The 14,310-nt window shown below is 41.6% G+C and overlaps 1 protein-coding gene across 1 annotated transcript; it reads left to right on the top strand.

Annotated features, from left to right (window-relative positions):
• The first annotated feature begins 325 nt into the window (after positions 1-325).
• Positions 326-1,492, top strand: LOC107534517 (terminal nucleotidyltransferase 5D-like). The gene has a single exon (XM_016209639.2). It carries the CDS (start codon positions 326-328, stop codon positions 1,490-1,492), a length of 1,167 nt encoding a protein of 388 aa, XP_016065125.2.
• The last annotated feature ends 12,818 nt before the right edge of the window (positions 1,493-14,310 follow it).

Consider the following 14,310-nt stretch of genomic DNA (forward strand, 5'->3'; position numbering starts at 1 on the left):
TAATCATTATAGTATTTACATGAATAAAGATTGAAAAAGGACATCATTTTACATCAAAAATAATTATAATTCTAACACATCCATGAGAATGTCTGTTTGCACGCACTAGTGATTTTGACAAAATCAAAGTGGCTTTATTTCACTTATATATTTAACCACGATTAGATACATTGATAATTTACTTCCTGGTATTAGTTTGATTTATGTTGAGGGTAAGTCTATTTTTAACTTTTTTATATGCTTTGGATATAACACTGATTTCAAGATGCTAACATTTCCTCTTAATATTTTGCTTGCTCTCTAGTTGACCTACTAACACTTCACAATGTCCGAAACTGGATTCAGCAATCTCACTTGGGATCAAGTTAGAATACTCGATCGAGTGTTAAATGAAGTAGTTCCAATTCATGGAAGGGGGAATTTCCCCACGTTGGAGGTAAAACCAAAGTATATTATTCATGTTGTGAAAGATCAACTGATAGAGCAAGGAATTATTGTTAAAGACACCCGGTTGAATGGCTCCACCGCAAGTTACATCCTCGCGAGCCACAACGGAATCAACTATAAGGATCTGGATGTTATTTTTGGTGTTGAACTATCAAGTAATCAAGAGTTTCAGGTGGTCAAGGATGCAGTTCTAGGATGTCTCCTTGACTTCTTACCACCAGGTGTAAAAAAGGAAAAGATCACCCTGAAGACCATGAAGGAGGCTTACGTGCAGAAGATGGTGAAAGTCTGCAACAAGCACGATCGCTGGAGTCTCATCTCCCTCTCAAACAACACTGGGAAGAACGTGGAGCTGAAATTTGTGAATTCACTCAGACGGCAGTTCGAGTTCAGTGTGGATTCCTTCCAGATTCTCTTGGATCCCATGCTAGACTTCTACAGTGACAAACATGCCAAGCTGTGCCAAGACTCCTACCCTGCTGTGGAAGTTGAGAGCATGTATGGAGACTTCCAGGAGGCGATGAGGCACCTGCAGTGCAAGCTCATAGCGACCAGAAAACCCGAGGAGATCAGGGGCGGGGGCCTTCTGAAGTACAGCAACCTGCTGGTCCGGGACTTCAAGGCAGCTCACGAGGCGGAAATCAAGACCCTGGAACGTTACATGTGCTCGAGATTCTTCATTGATTTCCCTAATATAGTAGAACAGCAAAAGAAGATCGAGTCCTACCTCCGCAACCATTTCATCGGTGACGAGAAGAGCAAGTACGACTACCTGATGACCTTGCGCAGGGTGGTGAGTGAGAGCACCGTCTGCCTCATGGGCAACGAGAGGATGCAGGCCATCAACATGATCACCCTGCTGGCGCTCCAGGTGCTCGGGGAACAGAACATCCTGCCCAACACGGACCGCGTAACCTGCTTCTATCACCCTGCTCCTTACTTCGCTTCCGAGGGAGGGTACCCCTCTTACTACGCCATCCCTGGACAGCCACCACCGATTTTCTTTCAGACATATCACCCACTGCACCTGCATGTGCCGAATTAAACACCTCTTCAAAGCAAGTTTCCAAATTCCGTAAAACGTAAGACCTATTTTTATTTTTCTAGAGTTGCCATTTATTTTCCATCATAGTAAATAAAATATCATCTGTGAACTAACCACTTCGAGTGACTCTCAGGCGTTATTGATTAGCTCTAACTACCTTTCAAATGTGGGGGGCCGCTTCAAATGATTTTCAAACCTTGCTACTTAAGACTTTCAAATTTGCTGTGACAAATACACTGGAGATGCCTGCATCTTTGGTTAAAGTATAAAAGAACATACTCATGGGTCAAAGTGCAGAGGGGAAGACACATGCCAACATTCTGCCAACTCCTTTATTACACTCACTTCACTTTTCCTAGTGAATGTCATTGTCAATGGATTTTCAGTACTAAGTAGAAATGACGAATTTCAAAGACAACAGGTGTAGAAGACATGAAAACCCTGGACTTTACAACCGCTTATTTTGTTTCTCAATTAAATTGGCTTAAATACCAAATCCTACTATAGTTTGAAAGGACACTTAAAAAAAAATGATACTGGAAAACATGATACTGGGCATTAGTAATTTATCAACTACAAGTAAGTTAATTTGTGCATTCGAAGAATAGTATCGTCCAGCTGTACAACCAATAATGTGACCAGTTACATAGGTTTCTTCATTTCTCTCCCCCAAATATATTGAAAAGAATGAAAATGACCAGCTCTGGCCCTGGCCAGCTTGGCTCTGGTTAGAGCGTCACCCCGAAGGCCTGGGCTGCAGGTTCAATCGCCGGCCCAGTCGGGGAGTGTGCGGGAGGTAACCAATCCATGTCTCCCTCACATCCATGTCTCTCTCTCTCTCTCTCCCTCTTCCCTCTCTCTCTCCCATCCACTCTCTCTGAAAATCAATGGAAAAAATATATCCTCAGGTGAGAATTAACAAAAAAAGAAAGAAAGAAAGAGAGAGAGAGAGAGAGAGAGAACAAAAAACAAACTTTTATATGTGGAATGTGGCTTCAATCCCAAATTGAAAAGTAATCACTTTTAAAATATATTTTTTTAATACTAGAAACTGGTATTAGATAGCCATTGGCACTGAAAATTTGTTTTAAAAGTTTTCTCTTTACAAATGTTCACCTCCCTCCAGGAAAATTAGTTAGCCCAGACATATATGAGAATTGAAAACGATGTTCTTTACACCTCCCACCCGACCTCCTTGAACAAAAGGATTTCTACATACATTATTTTATGGTTTGGGGAGTTTTGCTAGAGCAGCTTTGAGACATAGTATCAAGTGCCTTCAAACAGCACTGGTTGCTTAGGCGGTGAACTCCAGATAACCACTGTCTCATTGCAGCTCCTCCAGATTTACTTCAGGGAAAATGCTTTCAGACAGTGTCAGCTGGTAAGAAAATGAACAGCATAAGGGTTTTTCATTTGTTTGTTTTTGAGAGAGAGAGGAGAGAGAGGAAGGAGAGGGGAAGAGAGAGAGAGAGAGAAACATTAATTGGTTGCCTCCCATACATGCCCCAACTGGGCATCGAGCCTGCAACCTGGGCATGTGCCCTGCCTGGGAATCGAACCTGCGACCCTTTGGTGCACAGGAGGACACTCCCAACGGCTGAGCCACACTGCCCAGGGCTATAACAGTTTTTAAGGTTAAATAGCTACTTTTAAAAGCACCGAAATACATGTTGGCATCATCTTCTAGGTAAATAGTCAGGGACATAGGCATTGTACTCCTGACAGTTTACAAAAAGGGGGGGCAGGTACTTCATGTTCCTGAAAAGCAAGTTTTTAATTCCTCCCCCTTTTCTGTTACCTTTTCCTTGTTTGCAAAAATGATACCTCTCTGTGTTCACGGTGATAAGCCCAAGAAAGACATGAAGCCTAGGGCAATTTATTATGGCTTAGAGTACCAAACGATAAAATGACGTTTTTCTGAGGTGAGTTTCCAGTTGAGGAAGAGTCTGGAAATGTCAGGATTATTGACTCAGAAGGAATTGTGATCCCAGGTGACACCTTTCTAGAGAACAAAGCTCCCATGGATGCGTTGTGCAGAATCCCATTCTCGCGCCTCTGGATTTTCCAGGTTTCTCTGAACTAGGACACACTAACAGCACTTTCATAAAGGCCATGATTCCAGAGATAAACATTAACTTTTCCATTCTTTAAGAACCCTGAAATTCTAGGCAACTAAATGTGAAATTACTTACATGGCTTACTGTGTCACTCAGAGTTCAGACTGGTGTAAATTATAAACTAACTTTTTTTAGTATGAAATAGTCAAAATTATTTTTAAGCATGTGCTTTCGTATAATTCTTGGGAATTTTTTAAAGTTAGGTAAGAAGATGTATTTTAGTTTTGATTAGTATATATAAAAATTATAAGTCAAGTCGATCAAAGTTTTAAAGAACAAAAGCTATATATCAATTTAGATTTAATACATATGTCAAAGTATACAAACTGACAAAATTTTTAAGTCCTATAAAATTAATACATTAAAATATAAAACTATTAGTAGATGATTTATCTTCATTAATTCTAATACAGCATCACATTTATTGAAAATTTTCAGTATATTTCATGTATTTCACTCACAAATACCCCATCGGAAATAGCCTGTTGGATTGTCTGAATTTTTCAGCTATCAATCCATTCTGATTGCATAATATTGTCCTATGGCTATTTTTCAAATTTTTCTTTAAGTTATTTAAGTTCTCAATTCACAAATAACTAATGATAAAACTTAAGGTGACATAGCAAACTCTTAACTGACCTTTAAATAAAGGTATTCTGCTGTTTTAAAACAAATCCCATGCATCTGAACAACATATCTGCTTCATGCCCAATTGGTCTTAGTAGGTTTAATTGAAAAGTCAAGTTCACTTTGGCAGCTTGTGACTACTTATTTCACCTCACATAGTCCGTTTAGACTGAGTAAAATCAGTGTCAGAACTTCCTTCTAGTTTGAAAAGCATTCTAGAAAGTTCTTTCTTCAAAGTTCTTCTGTATCTTAAATGAAAGTCTCAGCCTGCAAAGCAAAGAATTAAGGCAATTATTCAAACAATTCCACCAGAAACATGTTACTAAGTAATGAACATGGAAAGGAGGACCTAAATTATTCAGACCAAACATAATTATTGGACATGAGAAAAGCCCTACAATACCATTTCACTACAGTAAAACTATTCCTCCAATAAGAATAAATGTAGTTAGAAGATCTGAATTCAAAGCTTAGCAAACAAATTAAAATCGTGAGTTTTTATCTTAAAGATGTGTTTCAAGTTCTAGTTCATTCAAATCCAATTGTTTAGCATTAAGAAAATACCAGTAAAAGGAATTATAGTTACTGAGTGGGAAAAGAAATAGAAACATCCAAATTTTACTACAGTAAAATTGCCGATATGGTTTCCTACACTAAGTAGACAGACTTACATGTTAACATTCAACAATTCAGCATTTTAGGAAAACTGTGAATATAAATATAGCTTTATAAATATTTTAGGTGCCTTGCAAGCCTCATAGTTTATATCACCGGTTTTAATCTTTTACTGCAAAACGTCTCAAGTGCTCTTCAGAACTTACTATGTTTTTGTAAATGAAAACTTTAAGTGTCTAAGAGATGATTGAAATGTCCAGAGTTAAGTGAAATGTGTATCTTTGCTTTCATGTTGACTCTATGTTAAATTAGGTTAATTTTTCCCTTGTGTTACTGCTCTTTACATAGCTCTGAGACATGCATGTACTATTTTGGAAAATATACTTACTATTGACAAAAATTAATGTTATATGAACAGTGCAGGTCTTTTTGCTGGAAACTATTTTTATTTTTATTTTTTCCTATTGCTTTATCAGAGAGAGTGGAAGGGAAAGAGAAAGAAAGAGAAACATTGAGGTGAGAGAGATTGGTTGCCTTCTGCACGCACCCCAACCTGGGCTAGGGATCGAGCCTGCAACCGAGGTACATGCCCTTCCCCAGAATCAGACCCAGGACCCTTCAGTCCAAGGGCCAATGCTCTAACCACTGAGCCAAACTGGTTAGGGTGATGGAAACTTTTTTTTTTTTTAATATATCTTTATTGATTACAGAGAGAAGAAAGGAGAGGGAGAGAGAGAGAGAGATAGAAACATCAATGATGAGAGAGTCACTGATCGGCTGCCTCCTGCACGCCCCCGGCTGGGGATCAAGCCCACAACCGGGGCATGTGCCCTGACCGGGAATCGAACCCCGATCGCCTGGATCCTAGGTCGACGCTCAACCGCTGAGCCACGCCCAGCCGGGCATGGAAACTATTTTTAACTGGATGATAATTGTACTTTTATTCGTATAATAGCTCTTGTACCTATTTCATTTGCTTTGTCTCATGCTTTTGTGCACTGGAAAAGCACTACAGAGATTCTGTTATTAGATTAAATAAGTTTTTGAAATAATAGCACTATGAAACATGCAGCGTTGTGCCAACCGCAAAATGGGTAAATGCCCATTATTTAAAACACCACCAGATTAATTGTTTGCAGTGTGTTCAAAAAGTACTTGCAAAGGAACTTTGCCCTGGAATTTGTACAGAATGTCATTGATAATCAACAAGAAGGGACAGATCTTCAGTATCATAGGGTTCTATATAAGTGACCTTTACCATTTATAACGGAGTAACCACGAGATAACCCCATTCGCATAGCCTACTTATATAAATGATTTGTATTTATTCATTTCTCAAAATTCATTTGATTTTACATTGGTAAAATTTACATATCTTCTCTTCCCTCTGAAATAAATGGTGCCTACAATACATTGGATAGGAACATAACTGGTGGTAAAATAAATAAAATGGTAATATCGCTCAAGTTAGTCAAATGAGTCAAAATGATATGATATTGTATTACGTCTCCAACCAGACACGCGTGTGTGCACACACACACCAGCACCATACATTTGGCAGAGCCAGAGAGTGTTTCCACGTAGGTCTGTGTATGCTGACCACATATCCAAACAATGATGTTAAGTGATCACTCTGTGGAGTTAAAAATAGGCTGAGAGATAGCATTTATTAAAAAAATAAAGAACTATGGTAAAAGTGATCAGGAAGATAAAATACCCCTAGATATGGTTTGCTTGAAGTTTCTATAGCGTTAGCATCACCGTAGCAACTTTGTAAAGGATTAAGTATCTTATGTGAAATATAGAGCAATATATCAGTAAATACCCTTATGCTAAAGATGACATATTTTCTCTATACAATGTAAATTATCAGATTACTAAAGGTTAAAGTAAAACACATGATTACCATAAGAAAACAAAATAAACCACCAACATGATGAAGACGGTTTTAATCCTATAATATGCAAGGATAAATTGTGCCTTGTCAGGACTTTAAACTTTTTTAAAAAAATATATCTTTATTGATTTCAGAGAGAGGAAAGGAGAGGGAGAGAGAGAGAGAGAAACATCAATGATGAGAGAGTCATTGATCGAGCCCACAACCCGGGCATGTGCCCTGACCGGGAATCGAGCCCCGATCGCCTGGATCCTAGGTCCACGCTCAACCGCTGAGCCACACCTGGCCGGGCCAGGACTTTAAACTTTAACAGAAAACATCAATATTATCCACTGACAAAAATAACCAACTTTACATTTATTAACAAATGGTAAGTAACAAATGTAAGCCGAAAGTATTCCTGTTTTTGTCCCACAGTGCTTTCTTTGTAATGTGCCAGTTAAATCATGGGCAATATTTTTTTTTTAAAGGGGGGCCAGTGCTAGGGAGTCCAAGATGGTGGTGGATTAGGTGAAAGCTACACTGACCTCCCTGGACCGAACTGGAATTACAGCTAAAATACAGAAAAATCATCCTGAATAACCAACTGAAGACCAGCTGGAGAGAAGCCTTATAACCAAGGACATAAAGAGGGGCCACAGCAAGCCTGGTAGGAAGTGGAGAGGCGCGAGAGGGCTGGCCAGGCTCCCACAGGCAGCAGCTGAAGTTCCAGAGGGATATCTCAGCTGTGGGGGGTTCCCCCTGAAGAGTCTGGGATCTAAACTCCAAACCTGGCTCCCTAGCCCAGAGCAACATGTTACTGGAAAGGGGACCTGGCCCTGAGTGGGTGTGTCGAGGGCCAGCCGGTAGTGTGTGGGTTCTTGACTTCATGCAGGAAAAACTTCACAGCATGAGTTCAAGTAAAATTTAGAGAATGTTTATTAAAGCTGGGGACAGTGAAACAAGGAAGGGCTGGGGAAATAAGCCTAGGCTGGTCTGCTTTGGCTCACTAAGAGGTCAGAGACAGGTTGGGGACAGGTTCAGGGGATTTGCCCAGGATAAATGCTACTGCTCGATGCTGTCCTGGTTGCAAGCCTCATGAGGTCCCTTAGAGTTTAGGAGATGCTTGCCGGTGGGGAAAGAAGGTGGGGGGAAAGTGCAGGTGTGCTCCTGGGAGGGAGAGTGTGTGCTGGGACCTTTGTTTTAAGGGATTTTAAAGTCTGGGTGTTTAAGGGAGGTCTTAGGGGAGGATCTCAATAGAATATTCATCAGCTTTATGCTGATGTACCAAAATAAGGTTTATTGTCTTAACTTTGTCTGTCTTAATTGGATTTCTGCTATCTCCCTGAGTAGTGTGATTTAAGCTATTTACCCTCTGGTTGGGGAGGAGAAGTGCAAACCATTTACTCTTAAGTGTCCCTGGTTTAGGGAAGATAGGCTTTACTAGATGGCTGCAAACTGCTTGGCATCTAGCTTTTCTAGATGGCTGCAAACTGCTGTTTAACTATCTGTCTCAGTTTCCCTATTCTGTGTGTCCTGGCTTACTAGCCTCCCTCAACCAGGACTGGGAGAGCACCCACATAACATCTGACTGTGAAAAGCAGCGGGTTTCTGTCTGCCAGGGGGAGACAGCTACAAATACAGGAACCCTCTTAAAGGGCCAAAGCACAAAATTTTGTTTGCAGCCATTCACCTTGGGTTCCAGCAGAGGGAGGGCAAAGTGGACTAGAGTCGTGTGAGGAGAGTCCAGAGTTGGTGGCTCTGGGGAGAGAACTGAGAGGATAGCCACCTGGATCCCTGTGTTGTCATTCCCCCATACTGCAGAAGCCATCTATCTCAGGCAGACCTTTCCCATCCATGCATTAGCCTGGGGGAAGCAATAGCCCCACCCTTTGGAACCCCTCTTGCCCCACCCTGTGGAACTTATACCTTGACTACAGCCAAAGGCTCATTAAGTGACTGAGACTAACAGACAGCCTGCAGACAGAGGCAGATCCCCGGGTGCTTTGAGTCTTTGCCTGACCTGTTCCTGGGTGAGGGCTACTAAAAGCAGACCTTGGTGTGCAGCTAGGTCCTTTCCATATGCACCTAAGCTGTGAGACACAAGCTGTGGATCGCTGATAGCTCCAAACAGGTTGCTCAGGGCCAAGCACAAACAGTGTCTGACATTGACCTGCACCAGAGTCCCTCCAAAAGAGGCCCAGAAACAGTACACTCAGTGGCTAGCTTCAGGCAACAACGGAGCAGGATCCAGTAAGCTTCACAAGCAGCATATCCACAGGGAGATATCGACAAGCAACAAACCCTGCTGAGGCGAATTCCATTGCATATGATCAGCATTTGCACAGCAGTCTACATGCTGTGTTGGGGGATCAGCCTCAATGCCAGCCAGACTGAGGATTGAGCCCACATACAAATGGGCCAATAGCAATCAAGACTCAAACCTAACTTTAAAATGTCTTTCAAGAAGAAATAGGAAATCTGAATAGCTTCTAAAACCAATCAAAACTCACACCACACACAATAACCCTAGCTTACCAGGTGAATGTAATTAAGCATTCAAGGAACATAAACTCTTTCAGAGTGAGAAAATTACTAAATTGGGTAAATCCCAGGAATGCAGGTATTTTTTAACATTAGGAAATCCATGAAGAGGGAAAGTAGTAGTAAAGGGTAAAAGGGGTCAAATATATGGTGATGAACAATGATTTGAATATAGGTGGTGGGCACACAAAGCAATACACAGATCATGATAGAAATGTACACTTGAAACCTATATGATCTTATTAACCAATGTCACCCCAATAAATTTAATTTTTAAAAAATAACTAGTCTGGCCGGGCGTGGCTCAGCGGTTGAGCGTCAACCTAGGATCCAGGCGATCGGGGTTCGATTCCTGGTCAGGGCACATACCACGGTTGCAGGCTCGATCCCCAGTCGGGGGCATGCAGGAGGCAGTTGATCAATGACTCTCTCATCATTGATGTTTCTCTCTCTCTCTCTCTCCCTCTCCTTTCCTCTCTTTGAAATCAATAAAGATATATTAAACAAACAAACAACTAGAAAATCCATGAATGTAATTTACTACATTAACAGGTTAAAGAAAACTATATGATCATCTCAAAAAATGCAGATTTAACTGGTGTTTAAAAAAATTATTTTTCAAAAGATAAAAGACACATTCCATTATATTTGTAGTCATTTTTATTGGGCTATACCAGCAGAAAGCATACATGATAGGTCACACAAAGGACTCTATAAAGAATACATAATGGTTATATAGCACTTGATACCTTACAAATCACTTCGTACTCATTATCTGTCTAATCTAGATACTCTCAAGTAGGTATCACATTTAAAAAACATAAACAGATTTAGCCCTAGCCGGTTTGTCTCAATGGTTAGAGCGTCGGCTCGTGGACTGAAGGGTCCCAGGTTCGATTCTGGCCAAGAGCACGTACTTGGGTTGCAGGCTCAATCGCTGGCCCTGGTAGGGCATGTGCGGGAGGCAACCAGTCGATTTGTCTCTCTCATACTGATATTTCTCTATTTTACCTTTCTCTCTCCCTTCCACTCTCTGAAAAGCAATGGAAAAAATATCCTTGAGTGAGGATGGAAAAAAAAAGAAACAGATTTAAAAGGGTGAAGTGATTTGTCCCAAATCCCAATTATTTTTATTCTTTATTTTGTTGGTTCTCTGATGTCCTGTGTTATATATCAAATTAAAAATGACAGATGTCTAAATACAGAGAATACATAATTTACAAAACCAAAATTCTGAATCCAGTTCTCCAGTGGTTCCCACATGCTTTTGGAACAAAAAGACCAAAAAAAAATGTTTAATTCCATAGTTTACATTCTTAGTCATATCTATCTTTCCTTCTCAAATTTGTAATCTATAATTAAACTCTACCTGCCGTGGCCTGTGTGGCTCAGTTGGTTGGAGCACTGTCAGGTAGACCGAAAAGGTTGTGGGTTCAATTCCCGTCAGGGCACATATCTAGGTTGTGGATTCAACCCAGTCAGGTCACGTACGAAAGGCACCCAATCAATGTTCTCTCTCGCATCAATGTTTCTTTCTCTTTTCCTTCCCCTCTCTACAATCAATAAGCATATCCTCAGGTGAGGATTTAAAAAAAATCACTGGTGTTTCCCCCATTTAAAAACTATAGTTTCTTCAAAGCTGGATGAAGCTTGCAGCCTGGTAGTTTCTACCTACCAACTTGGCAGCTTCTCTCTGGAGAACAGGTGAGCATGACCCTTGGTAGTTAATCCTGACTGGTTACAAACAACCTAGGTATGCCGCAACCTCTGACACAACTTGACATGTCACTTCAGTGTCAAAAAGGATGTCATGGAAAAGGTGGAGGAGTACTCTTTTCTATTTCTCTAAGTACAGCTAAAACCCTGGACACCATATACATATACAGTGTAAGAAGATTCTGAAAGGTGGAGAGGATCCAAGCTGCTGGGCGCCAGGGAACCTGAAGAATGACAGCACTGAGTCCCTTGGGTTTTCCTTTTGCCTCATCTATCCCAGGCTGGGTTCTGAGGATGCTGGCAACCCAAAAATGCCACAGGCACAGACCAAAAAAAGGTCTAAGAAAAGTCTTCTCTTTCCAGCCAAAGGACTAGGAAAGTAGACTCAAAAGACAAAATTTTTAGACATAACCACCCTCCTCCAGCCAAAGACCATGGGAGAAAACTTCAGCTCTAGTAATACCAACAAAGGCCAAGTGGGGTGCCTACACCCCCACCCAGTAGTAGTCAGAGAAGGTCAAGAGAGGAGATAGGATTTTCAAAAACAACCCCTCCCCCATTCCACTCCAGCAGTATCAGTGCAGACTATGTGGGGAGACCACGTGGGGAGAGCAGGCTTCTAACCCTACCCAGAGACCAGACATCACTCTCTTCCTTACTGGTTTGGACAGCGGAGGCCTAGTGGAGGGTCCGTACTTTCACTAACAGTCATGAGGTCGGTCACTCCCCATCCAACCCTACCCCATGGTGTCAGTGGAGGCCATCTGGGGAGCAGTGGAGCCCTTGTGGGGAGCTGTAACTCCCATTCCTGCCCAGCAGTATTGATGACCCCTGAGCAAAGAGAGGTAAATGATGAACCTGGACTTCCATCACCAACTTACACCACTTTCTCCACCAGGGCACTGTCAGAGGGCAGCCCAAATAGAAGACTTAAATGGTACAGAGTTTCCTAACATAATGCCCAAAATGTCCAGATTTCAATCGAAAATCACTCATCTTGAATGACAATCCACCAATGCCAGCACTGAGATGACCCCGATGTGAGAATGACCTGTTAGATTAAAACCACCGCCACAAAAACGCTTCAGTAAGCAATTACAAATATACTTGACACAAATTTAAAAACAGAAAGTCTCAGCAAAAAAACAGAATAAATGGGACTGAAAAATACAACGAAACCCAATGATGGGCTCACCAGCAGAAAGGGGCAGAAGAATCAGTGAACTTGGAGAAAGAACAATAAAAAATATCCAATGAGAAAGAGAAGAAATTGCTATGGACTGACTTCTGTCTCCCCTCCCCCAATTCGTATGTTGAAGCCCTAACCCCCAATGTGACTGTATTTAGACATGGGGCTTTTCTAAAGTAATTAAGATTAAGAGAGTCATAACTGTGGAGTCCTGATCTGATAGGTTGGTGTCCTCTAAGAAAAGAGAGTTCACTCTTTTTCTACAGACATGTACTGAGGAAGGGCTGTGAGGGCACAGCAAGAGCGTGGCTGTTTGCAAGCCAGACTCACCAAAACCAAATCAGCTGGGACCTTGATCTCAGACTTCCAGCCTCCAGAGCTGTGAGAAATACATCTCTGTTGTTTGAGCCCCCCCAGTCTGTGGTATGACAGTCCAACCAGACTAAGACAGATTGGGGTGCTGCTATACCAAATACCTAAACATGTGGAAGTAGCTTTGGAACTGGGTAATGGGTCGAGGCTGGGTTTTGAGGTGCATGCTAGAAATACAGATGTCAAGGACCATTCTGATGAGGTCTCAGACAGAAATGAGGACACGTTCCTGGAAACAGAAAGAAGGTAATCCTAGTGAAGTGGCAGCAGACTTGGCTGAACTGTATTCCACTGTTTTGTGGAAGGAAAAACTTGTGAGCAATAAAACTGGACATTCAGCAGAGATTTCTAGGCAAAGTTTGAAGGTGCAGCTTGGGTCCACCTCACTCTTTATAGCAAAATGTGAGAGGAGAGAGATGAAGAAACAATAGGTAATCAGAAAGGAAAAATAACTTAGGAGATTTGGAAAATTCTCTCTATCCATATTGCAAAATGAGAAAGCTTGTTCAGCTATGGCTGAATGGCCATTTGATAAAGAGACCATGGGTGTGACTCATGAATTTAATCAGCCATCTCAGCAGAAGCCAGGAATAGAGATGGGATTAAACCAGCAGAAACACTGCCAGCTGGTACTAAAGGGGACAGACAACACTAGACAAGATGAAGGCAGGCTGTCAGGCTTCTTAGATCCTACAGGATCAGGTAGTAGAGCTGCAAATGTGCCATATGCTGCAAGGAAAGGGGAGAATGATTCTGAATTGATTCAGAGGTCATCAAGCTGCCTCCTCAGTTCCAAAGGGTGGGGATGTCCCTGACGTGTTGACAGGCCACATGGCCTCAAACTGAAGCTTTAGGGGGCAGGACTGCTGCAGCAGAGGGTTGTGAAGGTGGGTCTGGAAGGTAAGGCATCAAGATCTGATGGAATTTGCCCCACTAGGTTTTGGGCTTGTTTGGGACCCATTTAGCTCTTCCTTCCTAGTCCTCCCTTTGGAACGGAACATCTGTTCTGTGCCTGCCCCACCACTGGTCTGGTTTTATAGGTTCACAGCTGGAGAGGAATCTGCCTCAGGATGAAAAATACCTTGAATCTCACCCACATCTGATTTATAAGATGTGTAGGTGAGAATTTGGACTTTAGAGTTGATGCTGGAATAAGTTAAGACTTTGAGGGTTGTTGGGATGAAATGAATGTACTTTGCAATTGAGAAGAACATCAATTTGGGGGACAAGGGCAAATGCTATGAGTTGTGTCCCCCCAAAATTCACATATTCAAATGCTACTTCCAAACATGACAGTATCTGGACAAAGGACTTTTCAGAGGTAATTACGGTTAAATGAGGTCATAAGGCTGGGGTCCTAATCTAATAGGACTGGTGGCCTTTAAAGAAAAGGAAGAGAGATCTCTTTCCACAGGCATATATCAAGGAAAGGTCATGTGAGGACACAGCAGGAAAGGACACTGGGAAGAGATCCAGCACCAGAGATCAAAGCCAACACCTTAATCTTGGACTTCCAGCCTCCATAACTGTGAGGAATAAATTTCTGTTGTTTGAACCACCCAGTCTATGGCAATTTTTTTATGACAGCCTGAGCAGATTAAGATAAAAATATACTGAAAAACAAGGAACAGAGCCTCAGGAACCTGTGGTATTACAAGCAGCGACCTAATATTTATATCAGCATCCTGGAAGGAGAAAAGTGGGAGTGGAGGTTGAAAATGTATGCAAAGAAATGATGGCTGAAAATTCTCCAAATCTG

Source organism: Miniopterus natalensis, chromosome 13 (genome assembly GCF_054644295.1).
Source record: "Miniopterus natalensis isolate mMinNat1 chromosome 13, mMinNat1.hap1, whole genome shotgun sequence".
NCBI lineage: Eukaryota > Metazoa > Chordata > Mammalia > Chiroptera > Miniopteridae > Miniopterus > Miniopterus natalensis.